The sequence below is a fragment of the Rhinichthys klamathensis genome, unplaced genomic scaffold (assembly GCF_029890125.1).
Source record: "Rhinichthys klamathensis goyatoka isolate OS25496 unplaced genomic scaffold, OSU_Roscu_1.1 h1tg000127l_1, whole genome shotgun sequence".
NCBI lineage: Eukaryota > Metazoa > Chordata > Actinopteri > Cypriniformes > Leuciscidae > Rhinichthys > Rhinichthys klamathensis.
In genome coordinates this window covers 2,543,033-2,569,598 of record NW_026606664.1, presented here as the reverse complement: position 1 = coordinate 2,569,598, position 26,566 = coordinate 2,543,033, and the positions used below count along the sequence as shown (strand labels likewise).

General features: G+C 39.8%; 2 protein-coding genes across 6 annotated transcripts in view; both read right to left on the bottom strand.

Moving 5' to 3' along the window:
- LOC130089258 (interferon-induced protein 44-like) overlaps positions 1 to 26,566 on the bottom strand; it is a 59,197-nt gene that overhangs the window by 18,031 nt on the left and 14,600 nt on the right. The window contains exons 1-8 of one of the 5 annotated variants that reach the window (XM_056256510.1): positions 8,118 to 8,151; positions 6,869 to 7,379; positions 6,660 to 6,714; positions 6,391 to 6,586; positions 6,145 to 6,297; positions 5,887 to 6,058; positions 4,783 to 4,883; positions 4,355 to 4,705 (exon numbers count right to left, since the gene is read on the bottom strand). The exons of 2 other annotated variants lie outside the window; for them this stretch is intronic. In XM_056256510.1, coding sequence (XP_056112485.1) covers positions 4,520 to 4,705; positions 4,783 to 4,883; positions 5,887 to 6,058; positions 6,145 to 6,297; positions 6,391 to 6,586; positions 6,660 to 6,714; positions 6,869 to 7,379 — 1,374 coding nt within the window. In that variant the 5' untranslated portion in view covers positions 8,118 to 8,151 and the 3' untranslated portion in view covers positions 4,355 to 4,519. Of the gene's footprint in view, positions 1 to 4,354; positions 4,706 to 4,782; positions 4,884 to 5,886; positions 6,059 to 6,144; positions 6,298 to 6,390; positions 6,587 to 6,659; positions 6,715 to 6,868; positions 7,380 to 8,117; positions 8,152 to 26,566 lie in introns of those variants that run through there. 2 more of the 5 variants (XM_056256513.1, XM_056256511.1) reach the window with 2 other exon arrangements.
- On the bottom strand, positions 11,114 to 13,420 carry LOC130089167 (interferon-induced protein 44-like). Its single transcript, XM_056256336.1, has 8 exons — positions 13,403 to 13,420; positions 12,554 to 13,106; positions 12,372 to 12,426; positions 12,098 to 12,293; positions 11,837 to 11,989; positions 11,566 to 11,737; positions 11,377 to 11,477; positions 11,114 to 11,299 (listed from the first exon to the last, which is right to left on the bottom strand). The coding sequence occupies exons 1-8, from the start codon at positions 13,418 to 13,420 to the stop codon at positions 11,114 to 11,116; spliced, it is 1,434 nt and encodes a 477-aa protein (XP_056112311.1).

Sequence of the window (26,566 nt, the reverse complement as noted above, 5' to 3'; positions counted from 1 at the left end):
CTAAAAACACATGGGCTGGACAGCCGCAACTGAGCTGTGTGAGCCCAGCTGGTTGATTTGTGAGGCAATGGCACCCTCTTGTGGACGGACTCAGGGCGACATGTATGGGATCAGAGAGTTTTGCTCTCTATGTTGGCAGATATATAAATCTGCACGAATTCATTTGATTCATTTATTAAATGTGTTGTTTAGTAATGTGTGTGTTTTGTGTTGGGAAACACTGGGGCCGAAGCCTTTAATAACTGGGTGACGGGAACCAAGTGCGTGCGGTGTGGTAACACTGCTATGTACTTTTCCTCACGACAGCCCACCCTGTAACTTGTTGTTGTGGGGGAGGGGGACACACACACACAACGTCCACTAACACACTGGCTGGGCAGCCACGAGACGGGATTAACCGACCGTAGGTGGGAGACCCTGAGTTAACGTTACTCCCAATGGTCGAACAACAGGCAGGCCGCTTGCGTTCGGGACCGCCTTCCTAGGAAGGCATAAATTGAAAACCTCGACACGTAATCGTAACACATCAAGGCCCGTGAGACCGTGTTAACAGTCTAGCGGGACGCTCCAGCCGTGCTTATGAGCTTCGCGAACGCTGGAAAAAACGTTTTTAAGAGTTGTTTCCTCAGACTGGGCGGTGATCCCAGCGTTTACCCGTCGTAAATATTCCTATCCTGGTCGGTGGCGCTCTGTGGAGCTGGCCACACAATGTTGAGACGAACGGCCGCTCGCTCAGAAACTTCCAGGAGGATGGACTGAGGCAAAACCGCGTGAGCGCTAGCCTAGGGAACGCTAAAAGGACCGCGTCATCCCCGTCGCCGGAACCGACCGGTTCGTCAACGAGAGTGAGGTTTTCCCGCGAAGAAGTCCTCTTCAGGGAATGCGGATTGGGCTGATGTCAGCTCAAATATTTTAGAGAGGTGGCGCTCCGGGAGTCCCCCGGTAGCGCGTCATCATCACCGTGTCTCCCCTCCGAGTCAGAAAGGCCGAGCACGGCGCGCTGGGTCGTGCAACTAAAAGCCGGCTTAGTAAAAGCTACATGGGCAGCAATAACAATGACCGCAATTCTCCGGGTTCTCCAAAGCTACTTGAGCGTGTTAAGCCCAAGCAGACCGCGCAGAACGAGAGGGTCCTTAGCGGCGATGAGAGCACCACACGCGGCCGGGCAGGCTCGTCGTGATAGGCTGTTTCACCGGGGGAAGCGGCTGTTTAGACGGTCACATAGCCATGGGTGGGCCAGCGGTGAAGAACTCGGAAAAATCCGTGGCGGGCAGCCATGCAAAGGAGGAGCAGGTGAAGGACAGCGAGAGCTCGGGCGGCTCCGGATGCAAAAAACACAGCGGATAGGCTGAAGAAACGACTGTCACTCACATCTGGCGGAGGCTGATCTGGCGAAATGTCTTCTTGAAGACTCGAAAGTGAGCAGTGTAACGTTGATCCAACCGAACTGTCAATGCAGAGATCGCGAGAAGCGAATGTCAACTGAGGAATAGCAGCACGCCCAGCTGTGATATGCCCGTAGGTAAGGGGGTGTGGCCTCACCTGGCATTGGCTGCGCGCTTCTGTCTGTTAGCCAGACTTGGTGCAATTGGATGCTTCTGCAGAGGTCAGGTACGGATGCCCTTCCCATAGGTGGATCTCGAAACGAGATGATGAAAGAGAACAACCCTAGCAAGCTTCAGGTCTTTCGGAACTCTACCTGACTGAAAGATTAAAAATATAAGTGAGATATGGAGAAATATATTCTGCAGCATCTTTTAAAAATCTGGCAGGTATTTCATCTAGACCAATTGCCTTCGAACACTTAAAGGAGAACTCTGGCGCAAAATGAACCTTTGGTCTAATTACACATTGTTACCTAGTCAACCGTTATCTGAGATTTGTTTTCATGATTATCGAATGTAAATAGTTTTATCTCTAAAAACAGTTTAGCCTATAACGCTATATAGGGCATAGAGTAATGACAAATAAAAATCGCTTGTTGATACCACTAACAAGGCTCAAAATACCCCCACACTGACACGGCAGCATAATGAGGGTCCCTACCGTCAAACCGAAGCATTGAGAACTTTGTCAGTGTCCAGACAGTTTAATAATAAGATATTTTATACATACAGTCAACTTCGCGTATACAGGCAGAAGCCATCTTTGAAAAACAGTCTCTACCAGTCGATCTACGAACGCCGATCCAAGCCTACTGTTCGCGCTCACCTTATCACAACTTATAGCTCGTTCACATCTCACCAGCGCACTTGGATCGGCGTTCGTAGATCAACTGGTAGATAACAGCCCTTTATATTGCTTATATTGAGACATGATCTCTCCATCATATAACCCAGGTTTACTTGGCAGTTTTTCAACTAAACTTTCAGCTATGGAAGTAAAAAAGGAGTTAAATTTATCCGCAATCTTTAATTGATCAGAGGAGAGCTCCCCATTGATATTAAGGAAGATATTATTTGTCTTTATCTTAAGTCTATTACTGTACCCAATTTGTTTCAATGACTGCCAAAGTTTCTTTGGGTTACCTCAGTTAATTTATCACGAAAAAAGTCCCTTTTAGTTTTACACATTTTAATCATCTTTTGGACTATATTTCTTAGCTTCTTATAATTATCCAAGTCATCCTGCTCTTTACTCTTCTTAAAAACTAAAAAGGCTTTATTTCTCTTACTAATTGCTTCTAAAATATCACCATTCATCCCATGGCTCTGACCTCAGTTTTACTCTAATAGTTTTCATAGGAGCAACTGCCTTTAAGAACATATTTTTAAACTGCTCCCATGATTCATCAACATCCAAACATAACACTGAAGGCCAATTCATTGAATTTAAACTTGAAACTGAGAGTTGACAATGAATAGCAATATAAAGGGCTGTTATCGTACAGCTTAAATAACTGGAAGCGGATGACACCAGACGCCTCGCATATTTAATTAACTAATCGGACCCGTTTTTCTGTTAAAATAAGGTGAGTAGCAGATTTTCACCCATCTTGAAGGCATTTTGACTCTTTTTAGTTTACTTTAGTAAACATTCATGATATATTTAACTGAGTCAACTAGTCTATGTAAACAATCTGTGCTACATTTTTGTCTCAACATATCTAGTAGACAATAATGCCAAATACAAAAAGTCACCATAGCTCACAAATCAAAACAAAAGTGAAGAATTCTAGAACATCTGTCTTGAAGATCAAGCGTAAAAAGTACAGAGAAATTACACATTGAGTTAAAGTAAAAAACTAAAAATAAAAAGTGTACTCACTTAACTGTATACTTATTTAATATTAAAAAAATAAAAAGTAAACTTTTTCATACAGTAGCTCAATGAAATACGAGTATAAAAGTACTGAATGTTTCAGCATAAAAGCAAATGATGAGTGTCCAGAGTGTGATCACAGACTTGCAAACTCACAAAAGGTAAAAAGGGTGGCATGTTTATGAATGAAATCCTTGGAAGACGGGGGGAATTCTCGGGGCATCCTCCCCCATAAGAATATTTTGTGATTTTAACATGTAAACAAATCATTCTAGTGCACTCTGACAAGACAATAATGGGAAAAGACAACATTACAAAAAAATAAAAAGTATTTTCTTTTACATTTAAAAAAAACAAATCTGCACCTCAGCCCTGATTCAACCTTACTTAATATGCCAAACCCTGTGTTTCTGTTTAAAGCAAAGACTCCAGCGCGCGTGCTGATTGGAAAATACTAGAGACATCCTCTGCCCCACATGACAGCTAAGCGGCAGCTTATTACATGATATATGACCAGGTCAAATGCAAATACCCAATTGTTGTTTTGTGACTTTGAAATCTAAAACTGAAGAAAAATCCTTAACTACTTTTACATATTTAAATTGAATACATTAGCAAATAACTCTGATTATGTTAACACGTAACCATTCTCAACACGATCACTCATTAAAACACAGCGGGTGGTCTTGTTCATTTTTATTTCCCTTGTAACTTTCGACAATGACAGAGGTTAAAACAGATTGAAATACAGATGCAGTGGGAGTTAGCATTGAATTTAGCAAAAGTATTCCGATTCATTCTGAACTGAAGTTGTTATACACTGATTTTAGCTTACTTGCTAACAAGCTTACCCACAGGTTGGGAAAAGTTTGATGGGTTAACGTTAGGAAAAATGTATACCATACTTGACTTACTAACCGACAAAGTAACTTGATTTGATTTACTGTATAGCAAGTTAGTTAAAAAGCAATACATCGATATCAGCAAACTAGCCTCAAAATTGTCACAGTACCGCGAAAAGTAGTTTTAATCTACGGAAAAGTAGACAATGATTCTGATTCTGATTGGCCCCCCCCGAAAAAAATTAATACGATTCACATAAATGCATATTTTGAATAAAAAGGTCAAATTTCGCCGAAAAGCAACTAGTTTGGAGGTATAGTGATCAGCTTTCTTTAAGCTATGTAAATGATTCGCAGAGCTTTCGATTTGGCCATTTTCAAATCTGGTATCAGTCACAAGAACTGAGAAAAAAACCTTATATAGGTTTGTCCTCCACAGGACGTATATCATCAAAATAGTCGTCTGCAAAGCGAAGCATCTGCTGTAGCGCCGTGAGAAGCAGGACGTCACAGTTGAGCTCCAGATCCAGCTCCTGACTGTAGTTCTTCACCGGTAACACACAAGACACCGGCACACCCAACCGAGAGCTCACCTCCTGCACCTGCAGAGACAAAACAACATGGCAGTCACTCTGAGTCCTGTGGGAACAGATCATGTGATCATGTGATCATATCTCACCTTCGTCTTGATGTAGGAACTGACATAAAGGCTTTGAAGATCTTCCTCCACTAGAGGACATGCTTCATCTACTTTTGTCATCAAGACGATCTGAGCAATGCCTGAAAATATTGAGGTGTGTCACATCACATGCAACTATCAGCTAGCTCAATGTACAACCTACTTTGGATTAGTCACATGATTGGCATAAATATCAGAGTTTCCCCTAGGATTTTTTTCATGGGGGGTGGTAGATCCCCCGAAAATAGTGTCGCGGAGCGGGCGTGTTACGGATACGTGGTGTAACATTTTTAGTAATCAAAAATCATGTCTAATTAATTGAAATCATGAAAACAATTATTAAACTTATACAATATTTTAAAAAAATTCTATGAAATGTTTTTTTTTTCACACAAATTCGGTGTTGTGTTTTTCTGGTAACCAAATGAAGACAAAACATTAATTACATTTATTTTAATCATATGAAATTAAACTTTGTCAAACAACGTGCTGCACAATGAGCTTTACTGTTAAAATTAAAATAAAATTAAATAAAGTTTTGATGATACTTTATTTGTATTAGTGTTATTTGTATTATTATTAAATTGAGATGAATCTAAATTATACTGTACAACAGTAATATATTTCTCTCAAGTTAAACCGAAGTTTTATTTTGACAGGTTGCCGTGATGACCTTTGAGTTTCTGTGTTTATGACATGAAGATAGTTTTTTCAAATTAAGGTTAAATTCTCACAAAGTGACTTTTTTAGAGCGGATCTAGAGTCTGGAGATAAAGTTCATGCATTTGTGTCCTCATAGGCAAAAAACAACTTGAGCGTGTGTGTGTGTGTGTGTGTGTGTGTATGTGTGGTAATTGAAACTGCCGTCGTCTGCACCATTCATTCACACAGAACATGAAGGACTATTTAAATAGTCTTTTTGAGGTTTAATATTCACACACTAGTCTATATTGCGATTTGATTTCAAGTGTACTGAACTGCTATATCACGAAAATCGAAAATTTCTATAGCTTGCGCATCCATTTTTTATTTTTTTTTGGAATATATTTTTTGTCATCCTTTCAGGGGGGTCGTTTTGAGGGGGCACTGAGTATGGACACTTACCCAGTGAGTTCACTTTTCTGCGTATGGCAGCAAGTTTTTCCTCTAGTTTGCTGGACATTATGGAGATTTTGGTGGCGTCGATCACATACACCACACAGTGGATCTTCTCCTGTAGAGATGCAGGTCTGGAGGCCTTTTGCTCATCCGGTTGAAATGGTGCCATGGGGTTGAACTGAATTGAAAGTAATGGAAATTAAAGATACATTTTACTCATAAATAGACATTTCCAAGCCCAGAAACATGAACCCATGCACTTACTTTATAGCGGTCTGGTACGTGACCTTGAAGAATGCTGCTGATGTCATCAATATCCAGTCCTGCACCCGATTGCTCCTCGAGTCCCATGGTGTCACACAACACAAATGGCAACGGCTTTCCTTCACGACCGTCATTCACTGGGTATGTGCGGAACTACCAACAAACAGGAATCATTAATCATTGTGGAACAATTGTTGTTTTATGTCACAAGCCAAGGCAGGTCCTGAAGTCCTGTTGAATCTGTACCTGTGTGGTCAGACTAGTGCCTGCAGATCCTGACATGGCTTTATTGGTCACATGACCCATGAAGACGGAGTTGATGGAGTTGAAGAAACTGGATTTTCCAGCACCTACAGGACCGATCATTAGGATTCTGACCCGACTCACAGACGTCATCATGGGTTTATAATTCCTGATCAATCCCATGAGCTCGTCTCTTTGTCTGCAACAGATCGGTTTTATCATTTCAGATTTCCATAGGAAATTAGCAAAATAGAGATTAAGAAGAAACATACTCCGTTGTCCACAGAACATTCCTCCATGGTTTCTCCTCAACGCTGACTTGAGGCTCTGGGAATTGTTGAATAAAGATATAATTTTTTATTGGTGTAATATTAAAAGACAACAAATTAGTTAATTATATTAAAGAGACAAACATTTATTTTATACTTGATTTTGTGTGTAGAAGAATATAGGTTTGTAATAAAGCTGATGATTGATTTACCCTGTTCCACTTTGTACACCTCACATTCACTCAGTTGAGTGTCATTCCCATACATTGATGAGGTATTCATGTTGAATGCATTCCCTCCTTGATGATATACAACTGGTTGGTCTTTGTAGCAAAAGTACAACTGTTGGCCAAAGCTGGGCCCTTTAGCATCATCATAACGTGTATTATATCCACTGTTAACTTTGATGTAGCTACAGGCTCCACCTTGAAAGCTGAACAGGAAAGCTTTCTCATCTGTAATTTCTCGTCCACTTCGAGCATACTCTACACTAGTGTATCCACCAAAGATGTAGCCTGAACTGTTGTACGCTACAAGTAATGTTGGACCCTGATGGTCACATCGCTGATGGAAGGCAGAAGCATTATATCCATGAACAGAAGCTTTGTAGAGAAGTGTCAGTTCAACATTCCCTAGTGAAGCACAGAGCTGTTCTTTTCGCTCTTTGGGTAAATTAGAAGTGAGGGGATCCGTGCTGACTTTTCTAACTTTGGCTTTTTGCATCTGTGACAAAAGAACATATAAGTTACAAAAAAAAAATCTCCACACAATCTTTGTAAGGCACAAAGGCAGTGTCCGACCTTCTTAGGAGAAAGTGCCATTTGTGTCCACATATCTTAATACTGATAACAGGAATTAAAGGATAATCGTTTGAGAAACATAACTCAGTTTGTGTTATGTAAACTAAATTTAAGCAATTTAATTTTTAAATGTTCATATTTGCTTTCTTTATTAAATGAGTTAGAACCAAGTTGGATTTTACCTTATGTTTACTTTTATTAAAACTGAAATTTGCTTTCATTGTCACTATGTAGTTTATATAAAATCAATGTTTTATACATTTCAGAGAAATACAGAATTCTTGATTTGGTTGTTCTTTCTGACATCATATACAGGATAGAAAAATTCATCTGATCATATTGTTCAAAAAGAAGTCATGTTTTACTTAAAATTGTAAATAAAATAACTTTATAAAAAAATAATAATGGTCTTGTCCGTGGACTGCATGTTTACATAGAAAACCAATATAAAAACAGAGCAGTGGAACACGAAAAAAGAATTGAAACTGAATATAATGAATGAAAAGCTTCAAATTAAAGACAAACGATTCATTGATATTCAATAACTGTTTGCTGGAAGATTAGAATGATTTCATATCAGATAAATAACTTTCAAACCTGAAGTACTTATCAGTTATTGCGTGCATATTAAGTGTTGCTGTCGATTAAAAAAATAACTTACGTTTCATACAACACTCGCTCTTTGCTGGAAACCTCGAAATGCTGCTTCTTTTGTGGACTTTGATATTACACTGATATTTGCATTGGCGTGTTTCTGAGGGTGCTATTAATGTTATAAAACGTCTCTATAAAAGCATTCATCTCTTGGAAATTTTTTTTTTTACAACAGTGACTTTGACACTGAACCTCAAAGGATTTAAAGGTGTAGTACACATAAAGAAAGGAATAGGGGAGAACAGGTATGGTTGTAACACTTTGTGCTTTACTGTGATCAATTTAATAATCAACATCTTTCTGTAATCTGACAATTATAATTAAGAAAAATGTCCAAATTAAATCCCCGGGGTCTCACTGGGAGGAGACCCTGGGGAAGACCTAGGACATGCTGGGGGGACTATGTCTCCCGGCTGGCCTGGGAACGCCTCGGTGTCCCCCCGGAAAAGCTGGAGGAAGTGTCAAGGGAAAGGGAAGTCTGGGCATCTCTGCTCAGACTGCTGCCCCCACGACCCGGGCCCGGATAAGCGGAAGAAGATGGATGGATGGTCCAAATTAAATTTCACTGAATCTTGTTAGCATAGCAAAGGAAAACACTACAACGGAGCATCATACATGCCTTTGGTAAAAAGACAGTAACACAATCATTCATTAAAGCTGCAGTCCGCAGTTTTTCCTCTTTGTCGACATCTCTGTTCGAAATCTGCAATTGCAGTCATTCGCGGAATTATCAACTTTACGTGAGTTGTGCCTCGACACGGCACAGCGCGGATGAATCCAATCTTTTGAGGAGAATGTGCGGCTGTCAGTCACCGCGCCGGTGTGGATACTGTCATTCAGAATCACAGATTCTACTTTTTGGAAGTATGACCAACATAAGAATTTTCACCGGAAAATGTCAACAGAACAAGTAATATCGACTTTTGTTCTGGTTGACCAACTAAGGGAAAAATCATTGCAGTAAATCACACTGATTAAATCTAACAATCGCATATCATATCACGTAAAACCATGCAAATTATACTTTGTTCTTAAATTGTTAAAGGAGCTGTATGTAAGAAATTTATTTCAATTAATCATAAAATGGCCCTGATATGTCACTAGACATTAAGAAATCATGTTCACTACAAATACTTATATCACTGACAACAGTAGTCCGGCCAGGATATTGTCATTTAAAAAGTGAAGTTGCAGCCCTCAACTGATGTTGATGTTGTCATGTTGTGTTTTGGTCTGATGTTCCACCCTCCACCTTTCTACCAATCACGAAGTCAGTAGTGTTGCGGCATCCGGGTTGCCAGCTCGGCTCTAGTTACCACAGCTGCAGCTCGTCACGTTCCTGCTGGATCCTGCAGCCGATCTGGCAACCTCGAGTCAGGGAGGAGGGGGAGGGGATACACCGCTCTACAGTCATTTGAAAGTGATTGCAGTACCAGTTTTGGCCACAATCTTACATACGGCTCCTTTAATGTTCAACATCAGCATTGCGTGACTACATGTAATTTCCTTCCGATATTTACCCAAGTTTTCGCATGGGCAGTCTCTTTTTTTTTCTGTAGCCACTCCAATGTCTTATGCATTTTACAACGGGTGAATCTAGTTGTCACTGGTGATTGTCGTTTGGACCTTTCTGGATCCGCCATCAAATTGATAAGTTTAATTATATCAAGTGCTGTGAAAAAAGGCTATAAATCTCCACCTACAACATCCTCACACGCAATATATCCGACTAGCCGAGACTCCTTTATGTTTACAGATGTGACGTTATGACGCAAAGACATGCTCGAATCTCCCGCGGAAATCCACCAGTACCACTGGAATTAAAAACATTATTACAAGCTTACCGCTTTGAATCGAGCTACGGCAAGCAGAGAGTTATGAACACTGGCTGGTTATGTATTTGCTCAAATTTATTTTGGATAATTTTTAACCCAAAAAAGCTACGGACTGCAGCTTTAACACTCAGGAAATTTAAAAGCATTACAGCCGCAAAAGAAAAATCTCCAACAGCAGCGATTTATTAGGAAGGTGTTCTCCACATGACAAACATCGTCCAGATCAGTCATCTGCAAAGTTGAGCGGTGGGAAGCAGGACATCACTGTTACAAGTGAAAGTGACGTGAATGCCAAGTATGGTAACCCATACTCAGAATTTTCCCTCTGTTCACTACTCGTAACTTGGATGGGTTAAATGCACACACACTGCAAAACGTGGACACACACAAGAGCAGTGGGCAGGCATTCACAGAGGCACCTGGCGAGCGATTGGGGGTTAGGTGCCTTGCTCATTGGCACCTCAGTCATTTCCTGCTGGTATTGAGAATTGAACCCACAACCTTTGGGTTACCATCTGACTCTCTTACCATTAGGCCATGACTGACCCCAAGTTAAGCTCCAGCTCCAGCTCCTGACTGTATTCTTCACCGGTAACACTCAAGAGACCGGCACACCCAACCGAGAGCTCACCTCCTGCACCTGCAGAGACAAAACAACATGGCAGTCATCTCAGTCTCATCATGCAAACGTAGGATTTAGCATTTAGGTAAATAAGCAACATCATGACCTATTTATACATTCAGTTGTGCTCCAAAAAACTTGATTAGAAATGTTTAAATGTTTCACTAATATATATATATTATACATGGACACAATAAAGTCTTTGAAATGTGCATTATTAATTTTTATTTTGCACAGGTGTAAAATACATGTTCAAGCTTTAAGCACAAAATAAAGAAAGATCCATTTACCAAAAGAAGCATGTTTTTTTTATATATATATATTCTTTGTATTATTCAGTTTTAGCATATTGAATTTTCCATGTCTTATTTCTGGTAATTTGTAGTCAAGTAGGCCTACATTATTTGCATTTTCTTTAATGCATTTTCTATGACTAAAAAAAAAGAACTAGAACAGGCAAACAGAAAAGAATAACAATCTTCTAACTTAAGATGTCTTATTGTGCTGATCAAGAAGTATATATCCTGATCTATGACACACAGCACTTTATTTGGGTTTGTCCTCCACGGGACCAACATCATCCAGATAGTCGTCTGCAAAGTTGAGCATCTGCTGTAGCGCCGTGAGAAGCAGGACGTCACAGTTGAGCTCCAGCTCCAGCTCCTGACTGTAGTTCTTCACCGGTAACACACAAGACACCGGCACACCCAACCGAGAGCTCACCTCCTGCACCTGCAGAGACAAAACAACATGGCAGTCACTCTGAGTCCTGTGGGAACAGATCATGTGATCATGTGACCATGTCTCACCTTCGTCTTGATGTAGGAACTGGCATAAAGGCTTTGAAGATCTTCCTCCACTAGAGGACATGCTTCATCTACTTTTGTCATCAAGACGATCTGCGGAATGCCTGAAATTAAGATATGTCACATGCAGCTAGCTCAATGTACAACCTACTTTGGATTAGTCACATGATTGGAATTAATATGTTAACTTACCCAGTGTGTTCACTTTTCTGCGTATGGCAGCAAGTTTTTCCTCTATTTTGCTGGACATTATGGAGATTTTGGTGGCGTCGATCACATACACCACACAGTGGATCTTCTCCTGTAGAGATGCAGGTCTGGAGGCCTTTTGCTCATCCGGTTGAAATGGTGCCATGGGGTTGAACTGAATTGAAAGTAATGGAAATTAAAGATTGTTTTACTTTTACGATTTTACTAATAAATATACATTTCCAAGCCCAGAAACATGAACCCATGCACTTACTTTATAGCGGTCTGGTACGTGACCTTGAAGAATGCTGCTGATGTCATCAATATCCAGTCCTGCACCCGATTGCTCCTCGAGTCCCATGGTGTCACACAACACAAATGGCAACAGCTTTCCTTCACGGCCGTCTTTCACTGGGTATGTGCGAAACTACCAACCAAGAAGAGAAACACATCAAGACCTGAAGTCATCAAGAGCTGTTCTTGACCTGAAGAGACACTTCTGTAGGAAACACTATGAATCCTGTTGAATCTGTACCTGTGTGGTCAGACTAGTGCCTGCAGATCCTGACATGGCTTTGCTGGTCATGCGGCCCATGAAGACGGAGTTGATGGAGTTGAAGAAACTGGATTTTCCAGCACCTACAGGACCGATCATTAGGATTCTGACCCGACTCACAGACGGCATCAGGAGTTTATAATTCCTGATCGATTCCATGAGCTTGTCTCTTTTTCTACAAAACAAATCACACATTTTATTTAATCAAAATGACATTTTATTAATGAATGATTTCAGCAACAGAAAAACATACTCAGCTGTCCACAGAACATTCCTCCATGGTTTCTCCTTGACACTGACCTGAGGTCCTGACAGAGTTCTTCCTGTTGGAGTAAAGTAAACAATTTATATTAAATTAGTAATTATTGAAAGAGACTGGATTTTATAACATTATTTTACTGTACATAACTATATTTTTTCTGATAGTTGACTTACTCTGATCCACTTTGTACACCTCACATTCAATTAGTTGAGTGTCATTCCCATACAGTGTGGCAGGATTAAAATTGAATGCATTAACCCTCACTGGATTAAATGTAAATGTACTCCCTCCTTGATGATATACAACTGGTTGGTCTTTGTAGCAAAAGTACAACTGTTGGCCAAAGCTGGGCCCTTTAGCATCATCAAGACGTGCATACTGTCCACTGTTAACTTTGATGCAGAGAGGTGCTCCACAATAAACTCTGAACAGGAAAGCTTTCTCATCTGTAATTTCTCGTTCACTTTGAGTATACTCTACACTAGTGTATCCACCAAAGATGTAGCCTAAACTGTTGTGCGCTACAAGTAATGTGGGACCCTGACGGTCACATCGCTGATGGAAGGCAGAAGCATTATATCCATGAACAGAAGCTTTGTAGAGAAGAGTCAGTTCAACATTCCCCAGCAAACCACAGAACTGCTTTCTTTGCTCTTCTGATAAACTAGAAGTGAGTGGAGCGTTGCGAGTAAAGGGCGCTCCGAAACTGAATGCCAACGTATCCATCTAAAAAGAAAAAGAATATATGATTTGAGTTCTTTGTAATAGGCACACATAGACACAAGCAGTCAGATCATTTGTGTTGTGAAAGCCCTGTACAAACTAACCAAAACTGATTAGCCAGAATCGAAACTGAAACCTAAGCAAAATATGATCATTTAAGATACAAAGTCTTTTATATTGTATAAAAATATTGAGTATTTGTTCACTATATTTATTGCTTTTATAACATTCATAGCAACTAGGCTATGTATCTTACCTTTTTCAGTCCCCTTTCTCTCTGAAGAAATATTGATATATACCTTTTCATAGTAGGCCATTTTACATCCACAGGCGAACGGGGAACGTCAAGCTCCCCTCTTCCCTCTTATCAAACGACACAGCCCTCTATAGGCCTAGTTTATGATGAGTTAAATGCCCGGGTAAAAAGATAAGACTTTAATTTAGGTTAAAACTCAAGTACGGAGTATAGGGATCTCAGAGGTAAAGGAAGACTAGGTCCAGCAACTGAAACACACGGTCACCTCTCGACTTCAAACTTGATCTTAAATGGGACAGAGTATTATTGTTTTTGGACAGCAAGCATCTGACTGAAGTATTCAAGTTTAAAAGTTCAGACAAAAAAAGAAGGTGCCAGACCATTTAGAGATTTAAAAAAAAACAGCAATATTTCAAATTAAACTCGATAATGCACTGGCAACCAATTGGAGTGATACATTCTCATTTATAAAGCCCAGTTAAAATTCTGGCTGCAGCATTTTGAACCATTTGAAGCTGTGACTGGGACATTCCAACATATGAGGAATCACAATAATCCAAACGAGATAGGACAACGGCATGTATAACTCTTTCAAGATCAACGATAGGAATGACTTATTGGAATGACTTACTCTGGACAGAAGTTAAAAAAAAAAGCGGATAACTGGAAGCGGATGACACCAGACGCCTCACACATTTAATTGACTAATTACCCGTTTTTTCTATTAAAATCATAGGTTAAAATTAAGATTTTCACCCATCTTGGAGGGATTTTGACTCTTGTTTACTTTAGCAAATATTAATGATATTTTTAACTGAGTCAACTAGTCTATGTAAAAAATTTGTGCAACATTTTTGTCTCAAATAGGTGAGGGGTTGAGGATTCTGGGGGCACCCTCCCTCCCCCATAAGAACATTTTTGTGATTTTAACATGATGTAAACGAAGCATTCTGACAAGAAAATAAGAGAAAAGACAACATTTACTTAAAGCAAACAAACCCCCCCCAAAAAAAATTAAATACTGTGACAGCGAGAACCTGTGCTGGACTCACCACACCTCTGCTTTTGCCTCAACCTTTAGCCAGGACCAGCTCTATCTGCACCTCAGCCCTGATTCAACCTTACATAATATGCCAAAGCCTGTTTCTGTTTAAAGCAAAGACTCCGGCACGCGTGCTGATTGGAAAATACTAGAAACATCCTCTGCCCCACATGACAGCTAAGCGGCAGCTTATTACATGATATATGACCAAGTGAAGGTCATATGCAAATACCCAATTGTTGTTTAGTGAACTGTAAAAGGTTCAACCAGGCGCTCAGGTAAAGTTATAAAATCCATGATAGGTGCTCTTGGGGTAGGGAAAAGATCCAAAGAAACGAAAAGCAGGTCCCAGGCACTCAGTCAATTTTTCAATGAGGAGAAGGATAAAGTTAAAAAGCCTTTATTTAGTATGGCTTAAATCATTTTAAAAGTACAAGAGCCAACATGTTTCGACCAACAAGTGGTCTTCTTCAGGGCAAAGTAACACAAAATATGAGATATGAGAATGACAACAATTAAGTCCCACATATAATCAGAAAGAATTCAATTAACCCAATAAAGCAATCAGGTCTAACAAGATAGGGGAAACCAACATAATGACCACAGCAGGTGAAACTAACAAAGAAACAAAGAAAAAACAATAAAGAAAAATATCTCTAAAGAAATCTCCCTCAACGTAGGTTATCTTAAGTTGTTTTGTGACTTTGAAATATAAAACTGAAGAAAAAATGCTTTACTACTCTATTTAAATTGAATACATTAGCAAACAACTCTGATCACAGCGGGTCTTGTTTCCGTGTTCGTTTTTATTTTCCTTGTAACTTTTGACAATGACAGAGTTTAAAACAGAGAGAAATACAGATGAGTTAATATTAAATTTAACAAAAGTATTCTGATTCATTCTGAACTGAAGTTGTTACTGACATTAGCTTACTTTCTAACAAGCTTACCAACAGGTTGGGAAAAGTTTGATGGGGTAACTTTAGAAAAAATGTATCACAACATAGGCCTACTTACTTGAATTACTAACCAACAAACCAACTTGATTTGATTTACTGTAACTAGTTACCTTAGGCAAGTTAGTTAAATAGCATTGCATCATTATCATCAAATTTACCTCAAAATGTTTGTAGTACCGTGGAAAGTTGTTTTAATCCAGGGAAGAGAAGCTGATGATTCTGATTGCTCAAAAGACTGAGAGGCTGCTCACTCCAGTCCAAAGCCAATGTGTGGAGCTTGACATCCAGCTGGATGTAATGGGTGGAGCTAGACGGTCCAACCACACCCTACCCACCATGTTTCTTACACAATGAGGTTAGAATATTTACAAAACTGATGCTGGTTAAGCTACATCCACACAAGGAATCAAATTAGTATCTTCTAAGCTACTGCATCAAAATCTCTTATCGTGGGGGTGGGGGAATGGATTCCGACAGCTCGATTGTTTGCCGTTGGATTCTGTTCCCCCCTTGTTTCTTACATATGAGGTTCTAATATTTACAAAACTGATGTTGACATTGGTCGTGTAGATAGCCTCATGGGCATCACACTGACAAGTAGTGCTATTGCTCCTTGGACAAACCGAGTTTGAGTCCCGGTGTTGTGCCGAATTTCGACCCCCTGCCAAATTATTACTCCCCTTGTTGAAGTCAGTAACTGATTGCCTAATCCTAACCCCACCCCTAATCCTAACCCCACCCCTAATCCTAACCCCTCCCCTAATCCTAACCCCTCCCCCACAACTAATCCTAAACCTACCAATACTAGGGGGGTAATAATTTGGCAGGGGTCCTCGCAGACTTTTCCTGGGGCCCATTTCAACCAACTCTGAGTTAAAACTTGAACTCTGAGTTGACTTACCCTAAGATGGGAAACTTGAGTTTTCGGTTACAGAACAGCTGAATTTAGTTAGTTCAATCAACTCTAAATTGACTGACTCTGAGTTAAGCGCGTGCACCACAACTATAAAAAGCCATTATCAATGGAGCGCAGATATTACTATGGCAGATGTCACTATGGCAACAGCGCCAGACAAACAGAGGTCTGCATATTTCTCACCAGCAGAACTGGATGTGCTTCTGCAAGGATATGGAGAGTACTTTATTTTTTATAATTATTTTTTTAAATATCGGCTGCAGTGGCGAAGGACAAAGAGTTTTAGCTTTGGAGAAAATAGTTGCTCGTGTCAATGCATACATTTTTTAATTTTAATTAAAACATTTAAATACTGTTATACAGTGCCGTAAATAATTGGTGTAATTATTTACCAAGTAATCTAAATACTGTAATTCAATTAAACGGATTACTCTTAATTATTCTGTAATTTAAAGCTGCAGCCCGTAGCTTTTTTTGGGTTAAAAATTATCCAAAATACATATTTGAGAAAATACATAACCAGCCAGTTTTCAAAACTCTCTGCTTGCCTTAGCTCGATTAAAAGCGGTAATTTCCGCGGGAGATTCGAGCATGTCTTTGCGTCATTACGTCACATCTGTAGAAAGAAGGATGCTGCGTCCCAATTCGCCTACTTGCCCTAAAAGTATGTACTCTTTTTGTGAAGAAAAAGTACATACTTTTGAGTGTGTAGCAAAAGAGTAGGCAAGCTTTGGGACATACTACTTCGTCATCTTTAACGGACAGATCTGTCGCGTGCATCTGTCACCTTAAACTGCCCTGTCAATCATCTCGACCTCGTCACAGTTAAAATCCTCCATTCAAACTAATATTACTTCTTACCATTTCGGAGAGAAATGTTGTCGCACGTTCATCTGCCAGTGATGGGTCTTTCATGCCGAGACTCTCCTCGTGTGTTTGGAATTTGAATATAATAATGCATTTAAAAGTTATGGCTAAACGTATCTTTGCAAAAGTCCACAATGCTGCTGCAGATGCAATATAATGTGGGCAACATTGAATAAATACATTTTCGTCAGGTTAGATACTGATCATTAATCACTCAAACCCCTATATCTAAAGCCTTGTTTATACTCGACGCGTCCGCAAGAGCGCGAAGTGCGCGCGGCAAAAATGACGTCATTGCGGTGTGGGCGGTCGTGCGCGTTGGGTGCGCAAGACCCCATTTCGCCTGGCGGTGTGCACGGCACTTTTTGTAACATCGCGCGCGGCGCCGCATCCGAAGATGAACGACTTCGAGCCGAATCTGGCCGAACTGGTGCGTCTGTATCAGCATGTTTATGATCCTTCTATACACAGAGACATTTGCATTGATGGGCGACCATAAAAGCCTCTCATTTTTTGAATAGGAACACATTTACATTAAGCACCCAGTTTGCACTCTAAAGTAACTGCTTATATTTACAAAATAAGCCTACAATAGCAGAAGTAAGCCCTGCTGATGAAATTAAGGTTTAAACACTCTTCAATAAGGCTTCAGTTGTTTACTAGTTTACATGCAGTGAAAGTACAATAAACCTACTGCATTTATTACTCTTTTTATATGAATCAGAAATTAATAAACTACTAATAAATGGCAAACTACTTCTTCACTGCTGATTCCTGGTGGTTTAGAGGAGAATTACTCCGAGTCGCCCCCTGTCGTTTCACAGAATAGCACAACGGCGAGCGCGTCAAGTATAAACGCCTCGTCCATATGGAGAGGTCCGCGCGCAGTCAGCGGAGACTCGCGCTCGTGCGGACGCGTCGAGTATAAACAAGGCTTTAACCTCTCTACATAACCGTCGGACTCGCGCGTCCTCCATGTCTGTAGTTTTTGAACACTTTTCACTCGTGTTTGTAGTTCTAACCGAATCCTCATCCAACGCGCGATGGGTTGTGGGCAATATCAGCCGTTAGAGTGTGCATCGATCTGACTGCACTTCGGATTCTGACCGGATATAGTAGGCCATCCGGGTCTCTTTGAGACACTCATTTCAACATACTACGATTTGGGATGTACTAATTCTATTTTCGAATACTATTTAGGACGGATAGTATGCGAATTGGGACGCAGCAGGAGTCTCGGAGAGACAGAGTTAACTTGCGACACTCTTTTGATGTCGCCGCGATGGCTGTCACGTGGTTCATGTAAGCCCCAATAGTTCCAAAACATACGCTGGCTGTCATGTTCTTCTAGGGGACAGACAGCAGCGATTGCATTATTGAACGGTAAATATAAAATAAAACACACACCCAAGTACTTTTTCAGCTGTTTCTGCATTATTGCAGTTTGTTAATGTCATTTTTGCATTTGGAGAGGCAGGGTGACAACGAAATACTGTAGGCCTATATTACTTAGATAAGTTTTAGGCTTTTTTTTTGGAGGTAAAAGCTTAGTGTTCATGTTCGCATGGGTAGCACTGGCTTTAGCGGCTCTAACTTAACTTTTCCATATCATTCATCTGATGATGGACGTCTCTTATATTTATTTTAGCACAACTGGGCTGTATTAGGCTATTGATTCCCGTGATCTTACTTATAAATTCCGATTCATCAATTTCGTGATCACGCAAGTGGCGGTCCGTTCAGAATTCCAACCAACATAAAATATAAATAATTACGCTGTGCATGTACAAATGAATGATTTAGGAGGGAAATGGACTGCTCCCATAACGTAGAAAGCAACGACTATATTTGCAGCAATGTTCGGGGGGAGACCAGGGACAGTTGTAACACTTTTTGCAATTTTTAGCAATACATCAAAAACCATTTATATGGAATAACCTATTTGTTATATTATAAACTTCAATCGGTCAACTGCTGAAACAATGTATTTAAGTGGTTTTATGAAATATGTACAGGTTGCAAAATTAATTTTAATACAGTCTCTCCACTGTTACAACTGTGACATCAAACATTGATGTCAAAATAACATCACGAAATAGGTCAAAAATTAAAGTCATATTGACGTCAAAGTGTCGGTCAATTTAATGTCAAGATTTTGACCTCTGATGATTATGTCAAAACATAACCAAGACCATCAGATCCAGTGGCGTAACTTTGTTTTAAAAAGTGGGTGGGACATGTGTGTATAAATGAATGAATCACGTGACACGTGAATAAAAATATAGATCCGACTTTAAAACATGTGTCCTTTAATGGTCCAGTGGTAGAACTTTTGCCGAGCATGTCAGATGTCCAGGGTTCTAATCCGCACTCATAGTTTTTTGTTGTTCTTTTGTCATCAAAACCGAATATGTTCATCAGTGGTTGTATTATGTCAGGCAGGGAAACGTTTGAACAACATTTTCCAAATAGAAATGTTTTATTTCAAATTAGAAATTAGGCCTAGCCTATGTAAGAAGGAATAGCAAAAAGTCCTGTAAAATTAAACGAATAAATTGACCTAATAATATGAATAAAATTATATAAACTAAAATATACATAAAAGTTTTAAAAGTAAATTAACTATTAGGCCAGAATTTTGATAACTGAATTTTTGCGCAACGCGCACGATTAAAATTTAAATTGGCTTATAGCCTATCCATTGTACAGACAAACTGCTGTAAAATTAAACGAATAAATGGGCCGAATAATATAAATAAAAATTATATAAACAAAAATGTAAAAAAAATATAGGCCTACATAAACATTTTAAAAGTAAATTAACTATTAGGCCAACATTTTGATAACTAAACTTTGGCACAGCGCGCACGATTAAAATTAAAATATGCTTATATTATTTGTACAAAAAATTGCTGTAAAATTAAACGAATCAATGGGTCTAATTATATAAATAAAAATATGCAGGCTATAGGCCTATACTGTAGGCTACATCAACGTTTTAAAAGTATGCTAAATGAACTATTAGGCCAAAATTCGTATAACTGAACTTTTGCGCAGAGTGCACGTGGATTACAATTTAAATGGCTTATGTTGTCAAACTTTTTTACAAAAAAGAAAGAAAATGAATTGTCTACAGTTTCCTTATCTACAGTTCTTTTGAGTTCACCTTCAAGAACACACGTTTGGACAATGTCTGAGGCTTCAGACTCATGCGGTGGTTGCGGAGAAAACCCTCTCTGCGCTCGCAGACCCGCTTGGGATGCTGAACACAACACAAGCTTCTTTAGCCAGGCGGGGAAAAGACGTGGAGTCAGACTCGTGGTGTGAGCGGAGGAGCGAAATTGGAGCGGGAAATAGGGCGACGCTCCGTCCTTTTAAAAATGCCGCTCTGCGCTCTGTCCAAGATCCGCCCGCTCGCGCTCCCCGCTCGCTCCCGCTCCACTCCGCTCACATGCTCTGCACCGGAACGAACAAAGACCCCATTTACACCTGGTATTAAAATGCGATCTGTATTCAGATAAGTTATCCGGATAATAAAAAACGCATGTTAATGCAAGGTGTAAATACGTTGTGATCAGATTGTGATCGGATCTGCCTGACCACATCTGGAGGTAGTCTGGCTCGCATTGTGTTCGGATCTTTACTAGGTGTAAACGCAATCTGGTTGTTGAAACCACATATGTATATTTTACTCCTCCCAAAAATGCTAAAAAAATAAACGTGTGAGAGTGCTGTTATATAGGCTATATTTCATGTCAGATATGACGACGCTACTGCAACACGCATTACCGCAGATGAGCAGCTGAGCGTCTATTCATCAAGCCAACGTGCAAACATTGCAAATAAAAGTGAAAGTAAGTCACAGACGCTTAACACACAATCATCTTCAAGTAAAGAAACGAAATTATCTTACCAGGGCTGTTGCCACTTTTTCTTATTGCCGTCTTTGATTTTGAAAGAGTCTCCGAAACGGATTGAAGCGCGGGTGCATGTGAAGACTGTGCGTGAGCCACGAGATACACTGTAACCGCGCCACCGATCGCAGGCGGCAAGGAGCACTTTGATCACTTGATTTAAAAAACAACATATTTCAGGGCTATATCGCTTCTTTTATTTAAAGGCACACTGCGGAACTTTTGGCCACTAGTGGCGCTCGACCTGTAACTTTCACGTCTAGCGTCCCTAGAGGCCACAAGCTCCGCAGCACTGTCGCAAAAGTCAACAAACAGTCAACCGGTCCGCCCATAGACAGTGGGTCAGCTTCCCGTGTCTTAAGATTGTGTGTGCTTGCAGTGTTTGAGGCGGGCAGCCTGGCCGCGCTCGATTCCCTTATAGCAGTCTGCTGAGAGAGAGCGAGCGGCTTAGTGCTAACATGTCTGTGAGTGAATGTGGGCGCGGGACGGCGGGCCGGGCACATTTACTGCACTAAAAACAACGTCGGCCTGAGCTGACTGTAACTTACGTGTGTTGGTTTCGTTTTACAGAAACCGTGGGACATGTTGTGTGTAGTGTTTGTGGGCACTGAGTCGTGGGAACGTTCACTTACTTACATTTAATGTACATTTGACATGAGTCGATTTTATTTGTTCGAGCCCTGCACTGTGGCGGGCTGTGTTTGTGTGTAGAAATGAACAATGGGCTGTGGGCATTTTATTACACTCATAACACCATCGGCTGTGGCCGGAATACCAGAAAATACTACACTGCTTATATGATTTATCTGTGTCACCTTGGAAACGGCATTTGTGTGCAGGCAAGCGTTAGCATCGGTCGGGCACCCATCCTCCTCCTGTAGCTCACGCCAGCGAGCGAACGCTGGACCAATGGCGATCCTCGTCCTGGCTTTTCATTTGTCACTATGCCTTTTTCTTTTTTTTAGTGTCCTCTGACAAAACCTTTGCCTTCTTCCTTGTAGCTGTTGGTTCGGCCATGACGAAAACATACAGACGGCAATCAAACGCGAGTTGAGCACTCACGTCAGAATCTGAGGAAGTGGTGGGGGAAGTGACGTATGCCGTAAAGCGGTCGAATTTTGTAGTTCTTTTTGTGCTCGGGTTCCTACCCGAACCCCGAAGTTACATAGTGCTAGGAAAAGCGATACAGACACCTTCAGGCTACGGCAGACGTGTCATTCAACCTATTGTAAGTCGATGTACCATCTCAATGGGTTTTGGTAATATATTATAAAGGTTGAAAAGTTCCACAGTGTGCCTTTAACAAACGAACGAAATGAATGGTCTGCCAGTTGGGGATGTTTTATTTATTTCTACTGGTAGCTATCCGTGCAGCGAGAGGTTTTAAAAAGTGGTGGGGACAATATCGACCCTGGCAAAAAGTGGTGGGGACATGTCCCACCCGTCCCACCCGCAAATTACGCCCCTGATCAGATCACCTTTACTCTTTGTTCATCTGGCTGTTCACCACTCAGTTTCAGCAGCCAAACTAAATCTAAAGTTAAAGACATTAGGGTCAAGAGCCCAACTAAAGCAAACATTGATCACCAAAATGGTGACTTAAAATTGTGATTTTCTCCTTCAGTGATTCTGCTTGTTAACATCAGGTGTTCATCAATAATGACCAATCATCACTCAATTAATCACTTAATTATCTCATTAACTTTAACACTGCTTCAGACACTGTTTGAAAAACAGTCAATGTTCGATGTCACATTTATGTTGAATTGATATCGAAGCTTGATATTGAATGATATCAAAATAGCATTACAATGACATCAACATCGTAACATCCTGACGTCAAATAGATGTAGAATTGACATCAAATGCCAACAAAGCATGACATCAAAATAACATCAAAATGATATCTGCAGAGGTCAAAATCTTGACATCAAATTGACAATGACACTTTGACGTCAATATGACTTTCATTTTTTTTTATTTTTTTTTTTTTATTATCATTTTCCAACAGTTTTTTACAAATCACTTACATGTATACAATTTGTTTAAGTATGAATATATATATAAAAAAAAAAAAAAAAAAAAAAAAAAACCTGCACACACTTGAAGTAATAAATAAAAATATATCAAATCAGGCCCAGGAGGGCTGTCCACATTTACTTATTGTAATAATTAATAAAAGGTTGCCAAATTGAGTAAAAGGTATGTTCTTTCTTCCTCAAAGAATATTTAATCTTTTCCAATTGTAAATATTGTATAACGTCTCTAAGAAGGTTTTGATGAGTAGGAGGAATTTTATTTTTCCAGTTTAGTAAAATTAGACGTCTGGCTAGCAACATCACAAAACACATTACATTAATTTGTGAGCTGTTCAAATGTATATACAACACCAAATAGTGACATTACTGGATCTGCTGGGAGTCTAACATTAAAAATTGCTGATAAAGTTTCAATTATTTTAGACCAATAGAGGGTGATGTGGGGGCAGTCCCAGAATGTATGTGCCAATGAAGCAGGGGCATAGCCACAACGTTCACAAGAGGCGTCCACTCCCGGAAACATCCTGGACAGTCTTTGTTTGGAAAGGTGCAATCGGTGCAGGATTTTAAATTGCAGCAGACCGTGTCTGATACAAACTGAGGAGGAGTGGACTCGCTCTTGAGCTTCGATCCATTGGTCGTCTGTGATGTTTATTCCTAAGTCTTCCCTCCAAGCATCTTTTATATGGTCAAGTGTTGTTGTACAATCTATCTGTGAAAGGTAATTATAAATTCTAGAAATAGATCCTTTTTTGAGTGGATTGTTCAATAATAGATTGTTCATAGGACCTACTTCAGGCTGATTGGGAAAAGAGGGAAATGTTACTTTAGTAAAGTTGCGTATTTGCAAGTATTTGAAAAAGTCTTTGTTATCAATATTAAATTTATGTATTAATTGTTCAAATGTTGGAAATATTTTGTCAATGAAGAGGTCCATAATTGTGTGCACTCCTTTAAGGTCCCATTGTTGAAATGTTTGACCTGAAAACAGTTTATGTGCCTGATTACCAGTTATTGGTGTAAGGACCGAACATTGATTCCACTGAAAATGTCTTCTGATCTGAGACCAAATTTTTAGTGAGTGAGACGCAACCGGATTCTGAACCTTAAATTTAGAAAGATCAGAGGTATAATGTATCAATGATCTCAATGTATTAGGAGAAAAAGTTTGATTTTCCATCTGTTCCCAATCAGGTTTGAGAGATCCATTCCAAAATGACATACATTGAATATTACAGGACCAATAGCCGGAAGCTGGGTAATCCCATTCCTCCTATGGGTTTGGGTCTTTGTAAAAAGGATTTTTTAATTCTTGGTGTCTTTTTATTCCAAATAAAGGATGCAACTAAAGAATCTATTTTGGTAATGACTTTCATTTTTGACCTATTTCGTAACGTCATTTTAACCAATGTTTGATCTCATGTTTATGTTAAATTGACATCAAATGCGCACTGGGATGTTATTGTGACTATTCATTTCATGTTTCTAAGTAGCCTAATGATTACCCTTTCCAGCACAGGAAATAGGACTCCCCTGTCTGTCTTCCTCTTTCTTATCTTTGGCATGCTGTAAGCAATCACGTTTCCACTGACTATTTTTATATTAAAAAAAAGATAATTACCTTAAAATGTGATTTGATGACATTTTACATTTAATTCGAAATGCACAGTGCATATTTTACTTTTAATTTGCACATTAAATGGAAACTATGCAGTTTTTTATAGCTTAATTAGTTTTTAAAATATAAATGAAACTTGGTTGGTGATTCTGGGACAGTTGTAACGGGGCGTTACAACCGTCCCAGAATCACCAACCATGTTTTCATCTCATGTTGGGTAGCTTGACTGCTAGTTTGACACTTGTTAGCCATTTCTATTTTTAGCTTACAAAACAGTGATTCTAATAATACTTGTTTGAATTCATAAACATTTTATCTTATAACAGCATCCAAAAAAGTACATAAGAAAGAAAAGTAATTTTTTACCTAAAAAAACAACCTTTTGTCGATAACTCTGTCAGGAAGCTTCTAATGTGGCTCCCTTTTTGACAAAAATGGAGGGAAACTAATTGAGCATGAGCACAGTGAGTGTCATTACTCTAGGTTGTTTCTGATGGGAGGAATTCAAGGTGTTACAACCGTCCCCTGTTACAACTGTCCCTGGTCTCCCTAAATATTAACTTCATAAAATGAAACCGGAGAGATAGTTAATGAGTGAATTAACTATGTTCCTAAATACGATCCATAACTGTTAACGGGATTCATTTCATTGCCAGCAGCCATATCACCCTGTAGCCCAAGACTGATTGCCCACTGAAGCTAAGCAGGGCTGAGCCTGGTTAGTATCTGGATGGGAGACCTTCTGAGAAAACCAGGTTGCTGCTGGAAGAGGTGCTAGTGAGGCCAGCAGGGGGTGCTCACCCTGTGGTCTGTGTGGGTCCTAACGCCCCAGTATAGTGACGGGGACACTATACTATCAAAGAGCACCGTCCTTCGGATGAGACGTTAAACTGAGGTCCTGACTCTCTGTGGTCATTAAAAATCCCAGGATGTCTTTCGAAAGAGTAGGGGTGTAACCCCGGCATCCTGGCCAAATTTGCCCAGTGGCCTCTGTCCATCATTGCCTCCTAATCATCCCCATATATATATACACTGATTGGCTTCATCACTCTGTCTCCTCTCCACCAATAAGCTGGTGTGTGGTGAGCGTTCTGGCGCACTATGGCTGCCGTTGCATCATCCAAGTGGATGCTGCACATTGGTGGTGGTTGAGGAGATTCCCCCTTCCATGTGAAGCGCTTTGAGTGCCTAGAAAAGCGCTATATAAATGTAATGAATTATTGTTATTATTATTTCAGTATGGCTATAATGTACCCCTTCATCCTACCCTTATCAGACTAAACCATTCATCAGAAAACACACACAAATACATACGTACTGTGTACAGTACACATGTGTGTGTATGTATATATATATATATATATATGAATGCATGTGTACCATTCATCACACAAACACACATTTTCACATATATGCATATATACACACATAACCCTAACCCATTTAAATAAATGAATTGTGTGTGTGTGTGTATAATATTATATATAATATTATTATTAAAAATTTGCGAAAGCCGAGTACAAATCAGCATGAAGTTTTAACATCTACTCTCGTGTAATGGAAATCCTGACTAGATTCACAAGAGGTCGGCTAATGTGTGTAAAAGTAAAAAAAATACAGTGATTTCATTAATTTACCAGCGAGCGTACTTCGGAAACACTGAAAATGAATGGGGTTCAATGCTGGAACTATCAGTGTTTGGAACTATTGGCCGCTCCACGACACGCATTACTTCCGCATTCCAAAGTTCCTATGGCGGTCTATGGGAGTGTCGCAACTATGTTTTTCAACGGCTCTGGTATAAGTTATATTGCGAGTGAGGATGTTGGAGGTGGAGATTTATAGAATTTTA